The following is a 22,123-nucleotide window of genomic DNA, read 5'->3' on the forward strand; positions in this document are numbered from 1 at the left end:
CCATTTTTTGCATCGTATGAACTGTGGGTTTTTGTGCATAATGGCATGCATTTTATCTGAGCATGATAAAAATCATATATGCTAATACCAATTTGTCTGCAATAGGTCCATATCAGTTCCATATCGGCATTGGCTGACCGATTTATCAATTAGCTAAATAAGCAGCATGACTGCTTTCAAAGAAACATGTTAGTCGAAGGCCTTGTGTCCTGAAATTGCTGTTATACAGGGTCCTGTCACATTCCACATGGAGTGCCTGTCAGGGAGATTTTTCACGTGCCTTTGACTCATATATCTGTCGGAGGAAATGCTTCTACATCATGACCCATAAAAAGCACAGGTTATTTTGTATTTTTGTTTTGTTTTCTGTTTGTTCGTTTTTCTTTCTGTTAATTTAAATCTTTGTTTTCATTTATATTTTCGATATAGGTGTCGTTAGTATTCCTAATTTTTTTACCCATGTGTCATATGGGGGGGGGGTTGAAACTGGAGGGGCTAAAAAACAAAAACCCGAAAAGCATGTATGTACAGGCTAATGATTTTCTGTGGTATTAAATTTAACCTCCATTTTTGAAAATAAAACATTTGATCAAAAAAAGGCTTTGACACATAGCATAATTAAAACATAATTTTGAAATTTTATATTTTTGCTATTATTGCTTTTAACAAGGATCAGAATAAGAATAATGTTTCCATTAATAACAAATACACTACAGACTAACAATGAAGCGGTATAATTTCCCGTTTTCATGCTCAGAGCCGTCACTTCACTGTATTTCACCCCGGCCACTGCGCATGCTCCTGGGCAGCAGAAGGGGGAGGGGCTAGGAGGTGGGCCGACCAACTGTAGGCAAGTGTGTGTTTGTGTGTGTTCGTCTCAACGTAGCACGAAATGTGTCTCCTCTCAGCAAAGGCACACACTGACGTGAGACGTGCTAGTTAACGGTTTTTATGTTAAAGTTCTGTTTTTGTCGTCCTGAGACTGTTTCGATGTTATACTCTGTATATTAAAACATTCCGCTTGTAAAACGCAATATTTATTGGTCTAAAGCCGTTTTCGTTTCTTCTAAAGAGTGTCCGCTTCCCCTCCCCTCGATGAAGCGCTGCGATGCCCTCTGATTTTGTATCCCTCCTTAGCTCGGATCTCGACCTCAATTCCCCCAAATCTCTATACTCAAAAGGTAAGATTTGACTAAGTAAAGGTTACTATAATGACACTTATCCGGGTTGTCTTGGTTTAATGGAGAGCAGTATGAATGTCCTAGCTAATAGCCCATGTTAAGCTGCTAGCTAGCACTAGTTAGCTTCTTTTCTGCTGATAGCCAGCCTAGCTAGCTTAGTTAGTTAGCTGCATTTGGCTTGTACATTGGCGAGTACCTGGTTGGTTAGCTGTCCATGTCACATGCGTGGAGGACCATGATACGCTGGGTTGCTTGACTAAACGTAACAGCGACATGCGAGATTATATCCATGTAATTAGATTAGACATAATTTTGTGGGGTAATGCCTAGCATTATGTGTGGTACATATTATCTAGCTTGCAATAGCTACGTGGGTCTCTTTCCAGCACCACATTGTTGGGAGGTTTAGCCCACCAAAGTCTTGATCGGATTTCACAGAGGTGTGTGTATGTGCATGAGTGTTTTAGAGGAAAAATGTAGAACGTGTGTTGTTTTGTTTATGCCCGTTGTTCAGTTGTGTTGGCTGTTTTGTTTCCTTAGTGGGATCGAACCACAGTTGTCCTCCTCACAAACTCATGTTTCACAGGAAGAATGCAGCTATTTGCTGGCACTTCAGCGCTCAGGGCATGGAGTTACCCCTGTCAGGAAAAGGGGGTCACTGGGGCTGCGGCCACTAGTGCCAAAATGTATTCCATCTGCAAAACGCTTTGGACACGTGTCAGCCAACTGTTATATTATTATTAGGAGGGCGTTTCAGCTTCTTCTAGGAACTACAATATTAACTCTTGTTGTGGTCAGATGGGGTTGTGCATTTGTTCAGGCTTTCAGCAGCAATCAGTCTGTAGGTTAATTCCCTTTTTGTTGACAATTGTACGTATTTAATGTGAAAAGAAATTGAATGAGAATCTGCTACTCAACACCACCAGTTAACATCCTATTGCTTATTAATAAGTCAAGCCTTGTATGTTGTTTTGTTCTGCTTTTTAAGTGGTAACCTTAAACTCGTGGATATATGCATATTGATAGCACACTGGTTCCTCTGTTATTTTACCCTCTGGTCTTAGATGTAGTCCACATTTTGATCGCTGTGGTTAACAGACAGCTTATAGACCTTATACAATCTTAACCTGCCTGCTGTGGGTCTACCTGCTGCTCCCACATCTGCCTGGCTGCTATGTTTAGGGTGCTCATGAGCTAGCAGACAGCATTGATCTGTGACCCTGAAATACTCAGTTGGGCCTGCCATATGGCCACACTTTGTCACATGATGACAGTTTATTTATATCTCAGTCACCCAAGTGTGTGCTCATGTTGGGGTCAAGGTAGCAGACTTGCTCATCAGAGATGTACAGTATATCATACTGTAAGCTGAGGAAGGGGTCAGCTGGCCAAAGTGCATTTTGGTCTGCTAAAAATACTTGACACTATGTAGTTGGACATCATTTTCTAGCTTAAAACTTAGATATAATGGGAAACCTCGATTGTGACCTACTGAACCCTGATTTTTCAATTTATAGTTATATTAATATAATAAACATTTGTGTGCCAGGACTTATAGCAGATGCACCAGGCCCCATTTGCCTGCTATCTTTCTCTGAAGGACTTCATGGATATGTGTAGTCTTTCAACTCTGAAACAAATGACATGACAAGGTCAATAGTAGATAAATTGTATCTTTTAAAATGATTTAAAGCACAACATAAATATGGCCACTCATAGGTTTAGGCTTATGTTTTATATCTGAGAGACAAAGAGCATATCTTCAATCATTGTGATTTATTCAAGAGAAAAAATGTTTGGAGGGAAAAACATAGGCTAGACGGTGCCAAAAAAGATAACCTTTTAGCAAGCACCAAAGCTACAACTTCAAGTGGAAACTAAATGTTTGTTATCTTTATTGCCGAAATATGTTATCTTTGCATGACGCAGCTGCTATGTTATGTTATCCTGCTCGTCTTTTCATTAGTTTTGATTTAGGGTGGATGGAAAATCCTGAAAGACGTGGAAGTTTCAGTTTGTGGAGGAACAATCTTACATTATAACCTTATCAGTATGAGAAACCTTAGCTGATGCATCAGTGTGTGCGGTTTGATTCAATAGTGTGAGACTCGTGCTGTGATTTGAAGTCGTTTTTTTAAAACAGTAATCACCACAAGTGACCATTGTCACATTGAAACCATTGTACTGGAGTGGCAGCAGGAATCAGTGTATAGACTGGATAAATAAAGCAAAAACCCATCTGTGTGGCTCGATACCTCTTAACTTAAGTGAGGAAAATATTGGTGAACTGGCCCTTTAAGAGAAAATGGGGCTTGTTATGACTGTATATATATATATATATGTATATGAGTGTATTTATATCGTTGTCTGCATCCATTAGGCTCTGTTTACTGTCAGTCACAAGAGATGTATGAGGGGCGTATCCCTCCTGGAAACAATCCTCTTAAAAGCATGCTACTTCAAAACTTTTATTGACACATCCATCTCTGTTTGTTTGCGTTTGTTTATTCACTGCACCTTTGTAAGCTAGTACAGTGGTTAATGTAAGGCTAGGCTGACTGTCACAAAGCTTGTGTTAAAACACGTGGTGTGTTACTGTATCTTCAGGGAAATTATCTAGTACATGGTGGAAACTGGGTTACATCTTATGTTGAAACCACTGATCTGGTTTATTCATGGTTGATCTACATATACAGGCAGGTGGAGAAGCAAATATAATGTCTTTCTATTCCATACCAACATAATTCAGTTTCAAGGTAAACAGAGATGATGTAAAGTGGCCAAAAATGGCATTCTCTGTGGTTCGAGTGCAGTGAGTAGCTCCTTTGTCTGTCCTCGGGCTCGAGCATACCGTTATGTGTTCAGGAGTGAGATTAAAGCAGCCATTATTGGGCACGGAGATACATTCCTGGCCTGCATATTTTTTTCATTTGCAACAAAAACATCACCCTCATGAATTGTCTATTCATCTGTCATCCCCCGGTCTGAGTCCCAAGCCAGCTGCAAAGAATAAAAATGGACTGGTGGCCTTGCCATTTGGCAAAATCTTAAAGGCATGTGTAATATGAGCAGCGCATAACTGTGGGATGAGGTAATTTAATTGTTCTAAGTGTAGGTTAAAGTCAGTTCGCGCCTTCCTGGCTAGTGTGCTGCAGCATACCTTTAATGGCATTGTTGTGCTCATAAACTTGTAAAGATGTTATATGAGAACAACAGAGTTTATTTTCCAAATATTACAAGTGTCTGTTTTTAATTAAAGAACAGTGATCAGTTATATCGATGTCAAGACCACCTTTGTAGTTTCTCTAGTAAAATAACTGTTTGTGATGCATTCCTCAGTCAGATAGTGTTAAAGACCCCCTCCACTGCAAATCAAGTGCTTACCTTGTAAACATCTCCATGTGGTGTTTTTCATGTGCGACATATCAGGGACAACATAAGCAGTCATCTCCATGGCTGGGCCTGTCTGCTTTTAAACTGCAGTGCACCAAGGACAGGCTGAACAACACGTTTTCAGATTGGCAGGTTTGAGACGTCACTAATCTGATGAGCCAATCCCGTTAATGGACGGGGTGACGTGTGTATATCATTATGTGCAACAACTTCGACGAGCCAGCTGTAACCGTCATCGTAATTTTTGCAAACTCACTACTGACGTTAACGTAACTACTGCTAATTACTACATTTCAAGCTAGCTAAGTTTCAACAAGTAGCCACAAAACGATGGCAGAGACGTGTTTTGTTTTTGCGACGGAGGGGGCGATTGGACATGTGCATAGTGGGTGGGGATGATGCAGATTCTAGACTTTTAATGAGAGAGAAGGAGGAGATGCCATGGGAGGATTTTTACAAGGTAATTAAACTTATTTTGCAGAAAAAAACGTATCAGACACAATTAATTATTTCAAGCAGAGCATTTTATAAGTCTGAAAACATGACTGGAGCTGGTCTTTATGATCTATGCTTGGTTCGAAGGAAGACTATTTCTCCAATAAAGACAAATTATATTGTGTGTTGTGTCTGTTGTGTACTGAAAGGATTTGTAGTGGCTCTAAAAAAAAGCTCCTCGTTTGGTCCACAAAATAAGAGAAGGAAAATTAAGGGACTTTGGTCTTTTAAGTGTTTTCATGTTGAAGAATAAACTTTATATCAAAACTCTTCACTTTTGAATTATTCCTCAAACCTAATTTGACAATAGATTGGAATATTAAATAACTTCAAGCACCAAAAGTGAGCAACCAAACAGTTCATCAGGTTATTGTTGTATAGTTACTATTATCAATTCTTTATACAGCAGTCTGACAACAATTATCACTTCAGATTTTCTGGCTTCAATAGTGAGGGAAATGTCTTTATACTTACGAAGGTATGTCATCAAATGGTTTGGTACCAAACTCCAGGAGCCACACGCCCACACCACACAGACACAGTTTTGCATAGTGCTCACTCCCTGGGCAGTCTGGTGCATGAGAAAAAACACTGAATGAAATCCAGACTATGTATTTATTTACCTAAACAAATTGAGGGGCTGAATGAGCAACAATGTGTCTTAGCCAATTTATGCCTGCACTGATAAAGAGCCTTCTACTTTTAAGACAATTAGATAATATTAATATTTTGACACTATGAAATATCACGAAAAGAGTTAGATTCATTCTATGCGGAGTGGATCACTTAATGCAGAGGATAAACAATATTTCTATATGATTCTTGTGATTTTACCAGCTGGTCCAGTTTAGAGCAGGAGAGTAGAGTTATGACCTGTGTTAAACGTAGCTTCTGTATTTTCTCTTGCCACTTTGATCTCTGACCTCAAGGTGCTCTGGGTGAGTGATTGACTTGTTCCCTATTCAGACTGGCATAGTGACATAGTTTAACGCAGCGTTGACTCATTTTGATCTTGTCAGTGCTTCAGTCATCCTGCACTTCTCGCAACATGAGTCAGAAGATGCCCAGCTTAGAGAACAGGCATTTCTTTTATCGTTTTAAAGCTGCTTTACCCTGATGTTTGGTAGGACTGCGTATGCTATAGCCCCTGCTGCAGACATCTGTGAATGATGATGACATTTGCTCTTGTTGCTCTCGTTGCATAATGAATGGGTTCCAGGCAGGTTGAACGCACACACTCGCATCATTCACACATCTCCTGTGTGAAAGGGGTAATAGTCAAGTCTGAGGTCATGTCGGGTTGGCAGTCAATCTGTAATACAGCCGTGCACAAAGACTGTCTCTCTTCATACATGAACAAAGCACAACAGACACAGATAGAGGATTATATTGAGGGTCATGCACGCTTTGCGGTTTGCTTCAAGGTCACGTGAAAGTTTATTATACGGGCTATTCTCCAGGGCAGCCAGGTTTATAGAGATCTACTGTTTGGCTTTGTATTTTAACTGTTGTGTAAATACACTTATGTGGTTTGTCTGGTTTTTAAAGGACAGTTCACTTAACAATAACACAGAGCTCGCTGTGACACTTTTCAGAGACACTTTTACGTTTTATTACATTTTTCGGGGAATCGTACCTTAAACTTGGATGAGCTCTTGTTAAGAGGATGATAACGGTGTTGGTCTCCATCTCTTTAAGTCGTGCCTGTCTGTATGAACTACAGTACTGTGTGGAGCTCATTGTGTGAACTGTGGTGACTTTGTGTTGTTCAGTAGGTCAACAGCGTCATGGACGTCACAGAAGTGCCAGATCATGTGTCCTGTCAGTTTCACCGTTCTGCTGGTGCTAAGTCATAGCTGAGTATCCGATGACAACTACACATGCTGGGCGCCGCCGGTGCACAGCTGAAATATCCATGTCAGGGTGTTGATGGGTCCCTGTTTCTTAGCAACCGGAATACCTAATCATGTGTTTATCTGCCATCAAATGTGGTTTACTCCAGTGTAGCTGCAGTGGTTGGTTACAGCCTTCTAGGAATCATCGTATCAAATATCAAGGAATGTCTCTGTGGGTCTTATTACGCTTAACCACATGGGAGGCTAATTTAGTTCATTATAAGATATCCTGCTGCGTGTTTGTGTTGACAACAAGATGTTTTATATACGTGGGGAAAAATGGATCATGAGACGTCTGGTTTCAGCGCCACTAAATTTGGTTCCCATAATTTCCAGTAACCACCCCGAGTGAGTACATTAACTGTGTTGTTGTTACTATCTGAATAATACTAAAACTAGATCTAACAGCCTCTCACTCTGCAGAAAAAGCAACAACTTTTTTTGCTTATATGTGAAGTACACACCAGAGTTCATGCCCACTTCCCTCTTCAAAGCGTTGCTTGAACTGCAGGAGAAGAAAGTGGATTTTGTTGAAGAAAAAAAAGAGTGGAACTGAGGGCCACACAAGCGGAGATGAAAGTGACATCCTGTTATCCTCATCAGTTGAGGCAATTGTTGACAATATATAGTAAAAAGAAATGTTGGCCTTTTATGCCTTTATAGAGAGAAAGAGAGGACGGTGGATAGTGTGGGACGCAGGGGAAGACAGGATGGGGCTGACAGGTGGGAGTCAAGCCCAGGGCCAGGACTGTGGACATATAGTATATGGGACGCACAATTTAACCGCTGAGCTAAACTGGCGCCACAGACTTGTTACCAGTTTTAATTCCCATGACAGATTGTTTTGGAGACATGGAGGCTTCTTTGGCAAATTCTGAAAGAATCCAACCAAATACAAGCAAAGCTAATGTTAGCGACAGCCCAAACGCACATGCTGTGATTACAGAAGAGCGTTGGAGAGACACTTTTATTCAAGGTTGAATGCTTGATCATAATATATATTGTAATGAATATCAATATTTATCAGTATTGATCAATATACAAAATAAAATCACTATCATATTTTTTTCCATATTGCCGAGCCCTAATTGACTGTATTTCAAAAGAGAAGTTGCGTCTCTTTGAATTTAGTAAAGTGTAGTCAGAACGTTTTTGGAGCCAGTTTCTAGTTGTCATTAGTGGAACGCATCCTCAACAATGCTTTCATCGACTTCAGCTGTAATGTGTGACATGGACAGTTAAGTACATTATTACGTATGCTTGGTCTTGAATTGTTTAAACTTTTCAAAACATCTAAAGATAACTCAGCAAAAGCAGCTTTTGTTCTGTCCTCTTGAAGCAGGTAACTACCATACAGGTTGAGCATCAGTGGGCTCCATTTCTGAAAGGGTTAAAGACAGACCTGCTGAACATAGAGCGGTCTGAAGTCACTTCATACTGTAATGGACAATAATCTGATTTATGTTTTTCAGAACCTAATTTCATTTCTCCTGCTCACCCTCTATGACAGAGTCGGTATATGACCTCCTCCCCAAAGAGCTCCAGCTCCAGCCGCCGTCCACCCAGACAGACCCGTCCACCATGAGCCAGAAGAGTGGGGGAGAGGCGGGACCTCCCCCCTCTGCAGCCTTGGCTTCAGGTGAGCTACCTGCTCAGGTCATGAAAACCATGATCTGGGATCAGTTTCACATGGCCAAACTATTCCCCAAGACAGCAGGGGTGAAGAGAACAATGTGACCTTTTCAATAATGTGTGGGGGCAACTTCACCCTTTCACCTGTTTCTGAGACAATTATTGTTTCTGACTGTTTGAGAATATCTGGGCTAGAATAAGATTTCAGAGCTGAGGTATTTAATGCTGCTGATATGACATGACAAGGCATGTTCACGTCAAAATAGGTTTATCACTGGTTCCACAAGGCTATGGTGGTACCAACAGGGGGCGGGAGCTGTGTAAAGTTTAGTTGTACAGCTGGACTTGAGCAGTTTATTGACATTTTTACGGGTTGCCAATTGTTCCTTTATTGCTTAGTATTCAAAACCACCAATTATTGAATATCTGTTGTGTCATCGTTTCAGTTTTTTTTACGAAATTTCTGTTAGAAGACCCCGTTAGCTACTTCAAGATGTCTGTGTGACAGCATCTCGTATAGTCCAAGCAGCACAATGGAAAAGGACATTGCTTGCTTTGGCTCCATGTGTCGGGGGTTTGATATCAACACAAACAGAAACTGCATCGTATTGTCGAGATCTTCACCTAGCACTTAAAACAAAACTGACTGACTAGAAAGAAACATATTTCATTTTAAACTCAGCTGATTTTATCCAATCCAAACCATGCTAGTGACGGTGACAATAATCTTAATGTAATTAAAGTCGTACACACAGTCTTCTTTTCCTGGAAACCTTAACTCTGTATAGAAGCTCCAAGTAAAGTTGAGTTTGCATTAACAGCATGCTAACATAGCTTGTTCTTCCTCATTTCACTCATTTTTTCTGCAGCACTTTTCACTGTGATGCTTGTGCTTAATGCTTTATTTCACTTCGCTTTTTAGGCAGTTAAAATTATACTTAAGTGTTTCAGCATTAGAGATGAACTATAGCCAAATACTATCCTTTGGCTTAGGCAGGCTTCTCAGACATCCCGAATGTTATGACAATGTTTTGTGTTTTAGTGTCTGTGAAGCAATTATGAATCAGAGCATCTCTCGTTTAGTTTTTAAAGCAACAACAAGGAATTTTTTTTGTTGATTTTGGAGGACAAAAGTCCTCTCCCATTAGCTCCTCTGCCTCCTATAGTGAAGATCGCAATCTGTCTAGTGTGAGCATTTGTTTTGAAGCAAAAGATGCTACTCATTTTAATATTCTTCTATTAAAAACGTACTACCTACCTTTCTAGAAGAAAAAAAGACGATTCAGAATTGAATCATTTAAAACAAACCTTTTAAATCAGGCAACTCTCTCCAATTGTTGAATGACCGACCAACGCTGACTGGTGTTTCCACCCATGTTCTATCACTGTCCCTTTTACCTTGTTTATTTTAATACTTCTTTTTCTTTTGCTTATCAAAATCAGCCACAAATATATATACTGTATTTCTTTAACGTACAACTTCCTGTCCGACTTTATATAACCAATAGAAAAACACAATTTCATCACTGATGGTCTTGTTTGCTTTTGAAGGACATATAGAAGCACCAGAGTATAACATTGATTGATTACATTTTTACATTGTTGATCGAGCAGTTTAAATGTCCTTGCACCTGCTTTAAATGCCATAACAGATGGCTGCGGCAGAAACAAGTCAACGCACATTTGTCATTCAAACACACTCACAGATCAGTCGGCCATCTGATATGTAAATGAGTTTGCAAACAGTTTGAGCTGAGCAGCTTAATTTTTAATCTGCTCCCATGTTTCTAAGCTGCTAACATTTTCAGTCGTTATGAAGGGTCTGTCTCTTTATGAAAGAGTGAAGTTGCCCCTAACAATTATTATCATTCAGCAAATAAAAAGTATGGTCTGATCTTGGATCATGGTTAAGGACAGCCAACATCAGCTCTAACTAACGAGGACTCTAGTCTAGGTTCATCTAGAGAGCAACCTTACTGGTCAACAGTCATGTTGAAGAGAGCGCTTATAACGCTACATTATAACTATCCTGTTTGACCCAGCTGGCCCTAAGCAGTGCTGATCAAAAGCATGACTACTGTAATGTCCTTCAGATCCTCATTAACCAAATACCCTGCTTCAAAATGTCTATAAATGATCAACTTCAAAAGTTACTCCTTCCTTCAGTGTTTTAATTCATCCAATTTACTGATTGACAGAAGTTGAATCTTGAATGATCAGCTCTCTTGTTGCTCATTGGCTGTCTCGTTTTTATTGCAGGAAGTTCCCTCTGAGGCAGGGAGTGTCTGCATATAAAATGGTCTGCAGTTCACTGCTCCATAGGTCAGAGGCTTGTTTATTCTGTCTCCATGGCTACGCTCAGTCCCAACCAAATCTTCCAATTGGCATGCGCAAACTACTGTTTACTACTGAATGCACATTGCACAAACTGTACTGTAACCCTGGCAAATTTAATTTGGCGCCACATTTACCAGCTTGCAAATTTGGCTGTACAGGAAAGTTTGACCAGATTTTTTGTTTCTTTCTGGCAATGTGTATGTTACAATTTGTAGCTTGCTTTTGTTTTTGTAAACAAAGCATGTCAGTTTTGTCACATTGATTTTAATTAAGAGAGGTTTTGTAGGAATCAAAACATTGTGGGACCTAAAGTACCCTTCTCAACTTTAACTTCAGAATATTTGATCAATGCTTGACAGCTCTTGCATGCACAGTGAGAGCATATAACCTACAATAGTCTATTGAAATTAGAGTTGGGAAGAGGGGAAATCAATACAAATCATGCACAAATTCAGCTGCTTGAATGGGACTGCTAGCCTGCTCTGTGCTGAGCATCTGTACTAACTTCCTTCTCTGTATATACTACTACAGATGCCACCTCCTCCACCTCCAGCCCCTCTGCCTCTTCTTCTCTGGCCATGGGAGCCCCATCCACTGGCTCCTCTACCTCGCCCTCAGACCATCTCAAAGCTTCCCAGCATCTCCACTCAACCGGAGTGGATGGAGCTGGAGCTTCAGAGATGCAAAGCATGGAGGGGGCTGTGTCTGCCCCCAGCAGAGGCAACAGTGGAGCAAACGCTGCAGCAGGAGACCTAGGGTCAGGAGTTCTGTCAGGGCTAGGAGTCCAGCAGCCTCAAAACACCCCATCAAAACGGAGGCCCGTGTTGAGCATATCCCCCCCACCCGAGGACCTTTTCGATGACAGCCAGATGTCTTGCCAAGAGGAGCCCGCAGTATCTGCTCCAACGGGTCCAGACTCAGAGCACAGCAGCAGCATGTGGGCTGACGATTCCGTCTCAAACTTCAGCTTGATCAGCTCCATCTCCTACAACGACAACACAGAGGTGCCACGCAAGTCGAGAAAGCGCACCCCTCGCCAACGGCCCGGCCCCAAGCCCGCTAATCCAGAGGACAGCATGGATGTGTTTGATGCTGACAGCGCCAAGGCCCCTCACTTTGTCCTATCCCAGCTGGGCACAGACAAGACCGGTCCCAGGTGGGGTATCCCTTGTCCAATGCAGATTCTGTCGCAGTTGAACTCAGACTATCTGTCGATACAGTAAAGGTCATATAATTTAGTTTTGTCTTGTAAATGTAATTTCATGAAGTCATATTAATGTCATGTGATTTTTGTTGCCCTGCAGCTCTCTTGAGTCAGGGACCGCAGTGAAGAGTGGGTCGCTGTCTACTCAGTTCCCGCAAAGGAGTGATGGGAAGGAGCTAAAGATTCTGGTGCAGCCAGAGACCCAGCACAGAGCACGCTATCTGACCGAGGGCAGCAGGGGTTCTGTCAAAGACCGCACACAGCAGGGATTCCCCACTGTAAAGGTTGGATGAAGATGGCCACCTACTAATTGTTCACACAAGATAAATGTTGACAACCAAGTTGGGATTGACTGATAAGGCCATAAATACACAGGACACAATGTGTGAAGTGCTGTGTGCCACAAGAGAATTCTCATGCTAGTTCAGACACATCAGAGGCTTTCGCTCATTAAACAATACCCATGGGCATGTGAGCTATTTAAAGAGCTTTATTATACACATGGTAACCTTCTATATTCTGCATGGTACAGTTCCTCAAAAGAACACAATGTTCAGAGGACAACTGCCCATTCATTTATTAATTGACTGCTTCACCGAGGCTGCTTAGTGGTCGTTGGATTAAACTGTGGCTGTGCTAAACACTTGGTTTGTGTGCAAAGTACAGCATACTTAATAAACCTGAAATTCATGCACATGTATTATATAATCACAACTGTGGAGTTGCTATAAAGTTTATTTTTGAACAAACTCGTGTTTTTTTTGTTACATAATTAAACATTTCTCTTGTATATTTTTGTAAGATCCATGTATGGAAAAAATGGATCAAAATATGACTTGCACTTTTCTGCGTGCATCGTTCTAGTTGCTTCACACAGATAGTTTAGTAAGGCAGCGTCACTCTGTGTGCATTTCGCTCCCAATGGTTAATTCTTTAATATGTTTGTTATTTACACCCTTTCTTTACTTTTGTGTCCCCAGTTGGAGGGTGTGAGTGAACCGGTTGTGCTGCAGGTGTTTGTCGCGAATGATGCAGGCAGAGTGAAGCCTCACGGTTTCTACCAGGCATGCAGAGTGACAGGACGCAACACCACCGCCTGCAAGGAGGTCGACATCGAGGGCACCACTGTTATTGAGATCCCTCTGGAACCCAGCAACGACATGACACTCGCGTAATGGCTTATTTCTTGTGTATCTGTTAATACTTGCCCAGTGCTGATGTTTATATAATACTTGGTGTGTCATGCAATCCCAATCCTGCGTTGCTTCCACAGGGTGGACTGTGTAGGAATTTTGAAGCTCCGTAATGCAGATGTGGAGGCCCGTATTGGCGTGGCAGGGTCCAAGAAGAAGAGCACGCGTGCCAGGCTGGCCTTCAGAGTCAGCATCCCCCAACCTGATGGATCAGCCCTTACTCTACAAGTCCCCTCCTCACCCATCCTCTGCAGTGAGTAGTTCAAACATAACATTAAAAAGCAATGGTCTAACTCAGACCATAGAACTTATACTACAAACCCAGCAGCCCAGTGGTCATGTGAATTGTGATCATTTGACTCTTCTGTCATTCTTCAGCTCAGCCAGCAGGAGTGCCAGAGATCCTGAAGAAGAGTCTTCACAGCGGCACAGTGAAAGGAGGAGAGGAAGTTTTTATTATTGGAAAGAACTTCCTCAAAGGAACCAAAGTTGTTTTTCAGGAGAACATTGCAGGTGCCGTACCAGCTTGATGTTTTGTCCATAATTTTATCTTGTGTAATGTAGTTGTGGATTTAAGTTTCTGGATTTAAACCCTGCAGATGAATTGAAGAATAACAAATGTTTGTTTGAATTGTAGATGATAATTCCTGGCAGGCTGAGGCCAAGATTGACATGGACCTTTTCCATCAGGTAAATATATGAATGATTTGTAAACTCATCAGTTTTTGCTTGAATAATATTCAGCTGCTATATCAAACCTGCCTGCTCTCATTGGCCAAACTAATCATGGGGTTTTACTACAAATGTTTTGCAGAACCATTTGATAGTGACAGTCCCACCGTTCCACAACCTGTCAATCACTTCTCCAGTTTCTGTGGGAATCTTTGTGATGACCAATGCTGGTAGATCACATGACGCCCAGCCCTTCACCTACACTCCAGACTCAGGTACAGCCATTTTTGAAGTGCAGAGGCATCTATGCTGCGTTCATTAGTAGTTCCACTTACCCTAAGGCCTTAGTTTGATGCAACAGCATACGTTGGAGGCCACTTGGAGAGTTCAGGGAAAGTGGGCGGGGGAGGAGCGAGGATTGAGATGTAACAGTCTTTCCCTTGTCCGCTTTCAGAAATCCTACAACCTGAACGGACCAATCTTGATATGTGATATGTACAGAACTACGTATAGTGTTGTTGCCATTGCAAAACAGTTGGTGACTTGCTACCGTGGCTCTCCAATGGTTGATCTCATTAAATATTCTTCAGTTTGTCAGACACATGAGATGACACATGATGGCGGGGATTTCCCTTAGAGCAAGTGCCAAAGGGAAGTCAACAAGGGCATGTTGAACCACTAATGAAATGCAGCCCTAGTCTAAAATTTTCAGCCAAAGATCAAAACACTCCACTATATGTCCAGACTTTAATAGACTTTAGACACAAAGTCATCCTGTTTCCCATCCTGTTTCCATCCATCAGCTGATAACTCAAATGTCCGGACAGTAAAAACAGAAGGACCCTCTCTGGTCACGACGTGCGTATTCGATGGCCAGATCAAATCTGTATCCTCTGAGCGAGCCGACTGCTCTGGTCAGCCCTCCAAACGGCAAGAGGACACACCTATGGAAGTGTCTAGCAATCCAGCACCAACAGATGTCTTCAAGGTAAGATACCAGTGAGTCTCAAGAAAGAGGAAACAAAATATTTACACCAGAATGACAGTGGGTAACATTTTTGTGTTCTCTATTTTATTAGCCATCCCCTGACCCTCTCGTCTCAGTGCAGCAGACCCTGGAGCTCAGCTCTAGTCCTCATCCAACAGGAGAGTCCTTTCAGACCCCAATGCCCCTACAACCTGAAGATGTGGAGCTTCCACAGGCACCGCCTGTCTTCCCTAGCCTAGACTCCCTTGGCACCATACAAAAGCAAGACATCGCCCCCACAACCTCCTTCCCTGTAGCAGGGGATACTACAATCCCCCCTGTGACACCAGACGTCCCCCAGCAATTCCTCAGAGACCCTCAGGACAGCCTGCCTCCTGAGAGTTCAAACAATAGTGGAGGGGTTGTAGTTGTGTCCATTCCCCAGATTGCAACTCCCTCTCAGCCCCAGCAACAACAGTCACAGGTTCCCCTGTTCCCCCAGGAAGGCGTGGCCCAGCTGGAGAGGGCAGTGAGGGAGCTACAGGCTGGAGGTAACACTACCCTCCAGCAGGTGTTGGAGGCGGCTGTAGTCCAGCAGCAGCTGAACTCTGTGCTGTACAGCCCCACGCCCTCTGCAGACTCGCTTCAGCAGCACGTCCAGGAGAACATGAACAGCCTTAGATTGGGAACTGCAGATAATTCGCTATCAACACAGCAACAACTACAGATGCAACAGCAACAGCAGATACAACAGCAACAACAGATACAACAACAGCAGCAACAACAGCAACAAATACAGCAACAATTTCAACAGCATCAACAACTGCAGCAACAGCAGCAAATTCTTGGTAACCTTCAACATCAACAACAGCAGCAGCACTTACAGCAACAACAGCAGCAAGTTCTTGGCAACATGCAGCTCCAACAACAACTTATATTACAGCCACAAGACCAACAGCAACTGCAGCAGCAGCAACTCATGGAGAACATTCAACAGCAACAGTTGCAACAAAATCAGCAACAACAAGTCCTTAACAACATTCAACTTCAGGATCAGCTACAAAATCAGCTGCCTCAGCAACAAAATCAAATACTTACCAATTTACAACAACATCAGCTACAACAGCAGCAGCAGCAACAACAGCAGCAAAATCAAGCGTTGAGCAACTTGCAGCAGCAGCAGCAGCAACTGCAACTACAAGAGCAGCAAGTCTTAGAGAATTTACAGCAACAGCTTCAAGCAGAGCTACTCCAGCCCCAGATCCACCCAACCCCTCAAGTCCAGCAGCCAGTGTCCCTCCTTCAGCAGCCCGGAGATCTGCTTACCATTCAGACCAGTTTCCCAACTCAGCCTCCATCCCACACATCTCCCCCACAACAGCTCTTCCAATCGCCCAGGCCCCTGGCTGAGACCCAGGGCTCCCAGCAGCAGGTCCAGGCTGCCCTGCTCCAGAATACTCTTGTTCTGGCCAGTGGCAGTCTCACCTCAGAGCAGCAGTCCACAGGGTCAACCCTGTACTTGTCCCCAAACCCTCAGCCGCAACAGCAGCAGCAGCAGCAGCAGTTGGCATTCATCTCCTCCATGGAGACGTCCAGCCAGCCTCAGTCTGTTGCAATGTTTCAGAACCAACCACAAGCTCAGCTCTCACAATTGCAGCAACAGAGCACCCCCATGGACCAGCAGCAGTCCCCACAGCAGAACCAACAGCAGCCACCACAGCTCCCAATGGGCCAGCAGGGCTCCTTGTTCCAAAGTATACCAAACCACTCTCAGACAAACCCTGTCCCCCAGAGCCAGCTTTCCCAGCCCCAGCAGACAGGTCTGCTCCTCTGCACCACAGATCTGAACCCCCAGGCTATTCCCCCAACTATTCTCTTCAGCACCCAAACCCCAGGCCCGTCCCCAATGGGGAGCATTAGCGTTGGAATACCTCAGCCAGAACCAGCAGAGCCCATGTCCTTTCAAGACCAGAGCTCCTCAGTCAGCAACTCGACATCCACTGAGAACCAACAGCAGAGTTTGTTCCAGGAACAGCAGCCAATGCAATTGGGCCCGAGTTCCAGCAGCATCCCGAGCAGTCAACCCGTGGACCTGTTCTTGCCACAGACGTCCCTCTCCAGCCTGCAGGGCACTATTGGCTCACAGGAGCTGAACAATCAGGCTCCAGCTCCTGGCACGACCATCTTTGTGGTACAGAGTGGTGTAGGTGTAGTAGCCAACCCTGGCCAGCAGCCCCCAGAGCAGCTTTTCCAAGCAACTGTGGGTGGGAATGTGGCTCCACAAGGACAGGCCAACCTGTTCGTGTTTGGCATCCAGAATGGTAAGATCATTTTTGTCTCTTCTTTTCTAGGCTGTAGTTTATCAGAGTAATGTAGCTGCGTTGAATTTGTTTTTTCTGTCACACGTTGCTGTTAAGCTTTAACCATCAAGTTTTTTAATTGCTCTTCCCTCCAGACTCGCCCCAGCTGCTCAACTCCCCTGGACCCCCCCTGCCAACACAGGGCCAGCCCCAGAACTCCGGTCACATGCAGCCTCTGTTGGAGCAGCCCATGGCCCAAGCTGCCTCCACCATGCCGGCCACCATGCAGGCCACCATGCACAGCAGCTTACAGAACACCCTTCAGGCACAAATGCAGTCCAGCTTGGAGTCCGCCATGCAGACCAGCCTACAAAACGCAATGCAGACAAACACACAAACAGGTCTGCAGCCGAGTTTACAGGCAACCATAGAAACAAGTCTGCCAACTCCAATGCAGACCAATCTACAGACACAGTTACAGAGCAGCTTACAGAATCAACTGCAGGCGTCGATATCTGCAACATCCAACATGGATAAAATTGAGGACCTGCTGGAAAGCCTGCAGAAGCAGTGATACAAGTTTGAACCTTGTGGGCACTACGGAGAGAGTGATATGTAGCCGAAAGTTAGTACATCCTTACATCAACAGAATGGTGGCGTGTGGCGTTTTCTGACAATTCCACACAACTCAGAAAATTTAAATATTTAAGAATTAGATGCCCCTTTTACGTAAAACCCAAATTATGAGCTCTTGTAACTCCTTGTTTTTATGGAATATTTATGATTAATTATCGCGGTCATACGTCCATTGTCCTTGAATTGATGAATCCGCCTTTGTTATTACCCCTCTGGCAGGATCAGAGAGGCCTGTAATAACTGCTTTATCCATCAGTCGCAGAAATGCAGTGTTTTGTTTGTGTTTTAATGTGAGCCTAAGAGATGATGATGATGACAATAACCTACCAGGTTTGGTGGATAAACTGGAAAGGGATGAAGAATGTCAGCGACGAGAACTAAGGAGAATAGTAATGTGATGGAGATGAGTCTGGAAGAGCAGGCATAGCAGATACTACATCCAGCCATGGAGCGAATAACATTGCACAGAAGTGTCCGATATAGGCTGAATCTCATTTGGTGAGTGTGTAAACTCTAATCCTTTGCTTTACTGTAAGAGGCTGTGAGGTGTGTTTTTGGCTGTGTCCCAATCCACAGGCTGCAGCCTTCAAAGGAGGCAATCCAGGGAGGATGCTCCATTCATAGCCTGCATAGACCGTTAAAGCCGAACTGAAATGGGACGGTCTGGTCTACCCTCACGTCACCAAACGCCGCTCCTGTCGCCTAGCAACAGGTAGCTAGCGGGCTAACTAGCTAGCATAACTAACGTCGAGTAAGTTAACCTATTTTTTTAAAAGGTAATTTGTTTCCAGAGCCCTTTCGTTTTCTTGAACGTGTAAGGTGGCTATTCGATTGAGTTGAAAACAAAAACGTTAACATTTTAAAGTGTATTCCTCAGCCGCGTAAAAGTCCGCCATTTCGTTTGAATTGGCGCAGACAGCCTTCGATGCGCTTCTGTGACGCAATCGGCCTTCGAAGGATGCAGCCCCTAGATTGGGACGCAGCTTTTGTCTGTTTGGAGCAAAGGTGGATAAGTGGGATATTACCTGGCTTAAAAATGGGGATGAAATATTGTCGCAACAACTCAACTTTTTTGGCCATTGATAAATTGAGATTGTGTTCGATGTCAAAAATCTGACTAAAATATACTCTAAGAGTAAAGATTATTAAGTACATTTGTAGAATGTTATCTGGCATCGCTGGAGTGAACACATAAGCTGACTCTATATAAAGGTGGAGAACTAAATATTAATTATCCAAAAAAAGAAATTCAAAATCAATTACCAAAATGGGTTTACATTTATTCTATAAAGGATATCCTCTAAAAGAGGAGGGACTATTTAACACTCGCAAATGAGATTCAACCTGGTGAATAATGTGACTTGGCCTTTTGTTTTGGCACCTCCTAGTGTTTTCATACATGTAGGCCTCATTACCAGAAGCTTTCTTGGTGAAACTCTAAGTAACTTTCAACTATATGTCGTGTGTGTATCTTTTTGTTTTGAAGAAGTTGGTAGCCTCTACCAATTTAACGTGGATCGAAAGTAACTTTCCACTAGTGAAAAACAGAGTGTTGTGTGGTTTTATAAACATTTTATCTCAAGCACTTTATAACCTCTAGTTAATCCTTATATCCGTCCACAGCTCTCTACTGACCCAACTGAATTTGTACTTGGAAACGTCAAGTTAAAAAAAAAAAGAAAACGACATAGAGCAGTTGTCTTTGTAAAAGGTAAAAACATCCTAACAAAGCATTTTTACATTTTGTCATGTCTGAATATTTTTAAAGTCTAGGACAACTTTGTATAGAGTGTCTGCTCACTGTTGAATTCCTCTTTGTATTCAGCCTCAGTGGTCCAGTCAAGTCTGTCAAAAAAACACAAAAAAAAACAGCCATTCCCACTAAAGTCATTTTTCAGTGTTGGAGTGGTAAGTAGGCCTCTGTGTGTTACACACTGACAACCTAAAATACTGATTCATTTAGTTTGTGAATTGAAATGAAGGATTTTCATCGTATTGCTATTTGTACTATTTACTGTTCAGTCTGTCACTTGAGACTGTTTTACCTTGTGTTGTGTTGAATATTTAAGTTTTTGTCTCAGTGTTGGTACCGTGTGCAGGCTGGCGCCATGTGAAGTTGGCATCCAGTACCCGTCCCTTGTGTTGTGAACAGGGGGCTCACTGGTATATGAAATCTCTGTTACATAGAGGCCGCCATTTTGATTCTATCTATGGTGCTATGTACAGGAGTGATGGGCACTTCTGATGTGATGTTAGTACATAACAGTTTATACTTGTATATCAATAGCACTGACATTATTTGTTAGTTTGGAGGCAGAGTTGAGTCTAAAGAGCTGGCTGTTGTTGTGGGGTCAGACTGGAGAGCACCCAGGCATACCAAAGCTCCTGTTGTGAATCGCCGTCATCTTGTCTCATGCTCGTCTTTGCAAATGCCCTCATAATGTTTACTCATTTGTACTTACTCATTTAAATTTATGCAGCTCTTACATACATAGCATTTCAGCACGTTGTTTTAACTACAAGATTTATAAAAGATGTGTAAAGGTACTTTGTTTCATGGATCAGTTAATCTCCTAACATTTCCACCAATTTGATATTTTCTCATGACATTACTCTATTTTTTGATGCAAAAAAACTGATAAACTTTCCATATCTACAACAGTAGCCAATTTGGCGCTATCAAGAAGCCAATTTTTAAGAATCATTCAGATGTTAGAATAGCATTGCTCACACACACATTTGTTTACATTTTCATAGTCATACTATTTTGTCCTGCAGCTGTTAGTGATCCATTTTAAAGTAACTTATCTTTTTTAGAATTTTGTATCCATGTATCAAAATGTAGAGTATTTTTGTAAAACTAAACTTTTTGGTTTATGCTCATAGCACACAATATCATTGCTGGTATGTGTTCATGAAATGAAGCGCAGGTTGTTTTGTCAAGCGTATGACTCAAATTAGAAATGTCAATAAGTGGACATCAAGCAAATATGTTAGAACGTAATTCTACTGTTTTAACATTGACTTCACCCAACCTGTATGACGTACACTGAACAAAAATATAAACGCAACACTTTTGTTTTTGCTCCCATTTTTCATGAGCTGAACTCAAAGATCTCAGACTTTTTCTATGTACACAAAACGTCTATTTCTCTCTCATATTGTTCACAAATGTGTCTAAATCTGTGTTAGTGAGCACTTCTCCTTTGCCGAGATAATACATCCATCTCACAGGTTTGGCATATCAAGACCCCAGTTGTTGCATGGCCAGCATACTCACCGGACATGTCACCCATTGAGCATGTTTGGGATGCTCTGGACCGGCGTATCCGACAGTGTGTTCCAGTTCCTGCCAATATCCAGCAGCTTCGCAGCCATTGAAGAGGAGTGGACCAACATCCCACAGGCCACAATCAACAACTTGATCAGCCAGCCTAATGCACACCTGTGCAATAATCATGCTGTCTAATCAGCATCTTGATATGCCACACCTGTGAGGTGGATGGATTATCTCGGCAGAGGAGAAGTGCTCACTAACACAGATTTAGACACATTTGTGAACAATATTTGAGAGAAATAGGCCTTTTGTGTTCATAGAAAAAGTCTTTGATCTTTGAGTTCAGCTCATGAAAAATGGGAGCAAAAAAAAAAGTGTTTATATTTTTGTTTAGTGTAGTCCATGGGGAAGGTTTCGTGTGTGTGCGGGCGTGTGTGTGCGTGTTTTTTTGTTTTTACTTCTATTTTAAATGTCATGCATCTCAAATGGCACTTTGACTTATCCATTAACTGTAGGTCAGGTTAGAGCGCAGTAGTGATGTTTCAAGCATTCCAGTCCTCTTGTTTAGGGGAGTTTAAGAGCACATGATGCTGCAGAAGAAGTGCGGAACAGTAATGCCTCTTAAAGCCATACCAACACAGAAAGCCAACCTGTGACTTCAGTTTCATGAATGTAAATTTTACCTCATGGTGTGGACATAGAGCTTGCTCTACATCTAACATCGGACCAATTACAGTTTTAGAGAACATATATTGAGGCAGAGGGGAATCCTGGTGTGGCACCAACTGTCATTTGTATCACTGTACATTTGTCAGATTGTTTTGTTGTGGATTTTGGTGTAATTTCTTGTTTTTCGCGTCCAGTCGTTTCATTTTGAGCAATCCAGGATGCTCAGTCTGACTCTTCAAATAGCCACTTCCACTTGAAAGAAACATGTGAAA

General features: G+C 42.5%; 1 protein-coding gene across 1 annotated transcript; it reads left to right on the plus strand.

Annotated features, from left to right (window-relative positions):
* The first annotated feature begins 978 nt into the window (after positions 1–978).
* On the plus strand, positions 979–21,416 carry LOC138613113 (nuclear factor of activated T-cells 5-like). The gene is made up of 12 exons (XM_069686705.1): positions 979–1,181; positions 8,475–8,603; positions 11,465–12,089; positions 12,238–12,421; positions 13,118–13,308; positions 13,411–13,583; positions 13,709–13,843; positions 13,968–14,020; positions 14,145–14,277; positions 14,806–14,990; positions 15,082–17,290; positions 17,425–21,416. The coding sequence occupies exons 1-12, from the start codon at positions 1,109–1,111 to the stop codon at positions 17,841–17,843; spliced, it is 4,509 nt and encodes a 1,502-aa protein (XP_069542806.1). The 5' UTR covers positions 979–1,108; the 3' UTR covers positions 17,844–21,416.
* Positions 21,417–22,123: the final 707 nt, after the last annotated feature.

Source organism: Semicossyphus pulcher, unplaced genomic scaffold (assembly GCF_022749685.1).
Source record: "Semicossyphus pulcher isolate SPU_LCO1_2020_fin unplaced genomic scaffold, fSemPul1.0.p SCAF_8, whole genome shotgun sequence".
NCBI lineage: Eukaryota > Metazoa > Chordata > Actinopteri > Labriformes > Labridae > Semicossyphus > Semicossyphus pulcher.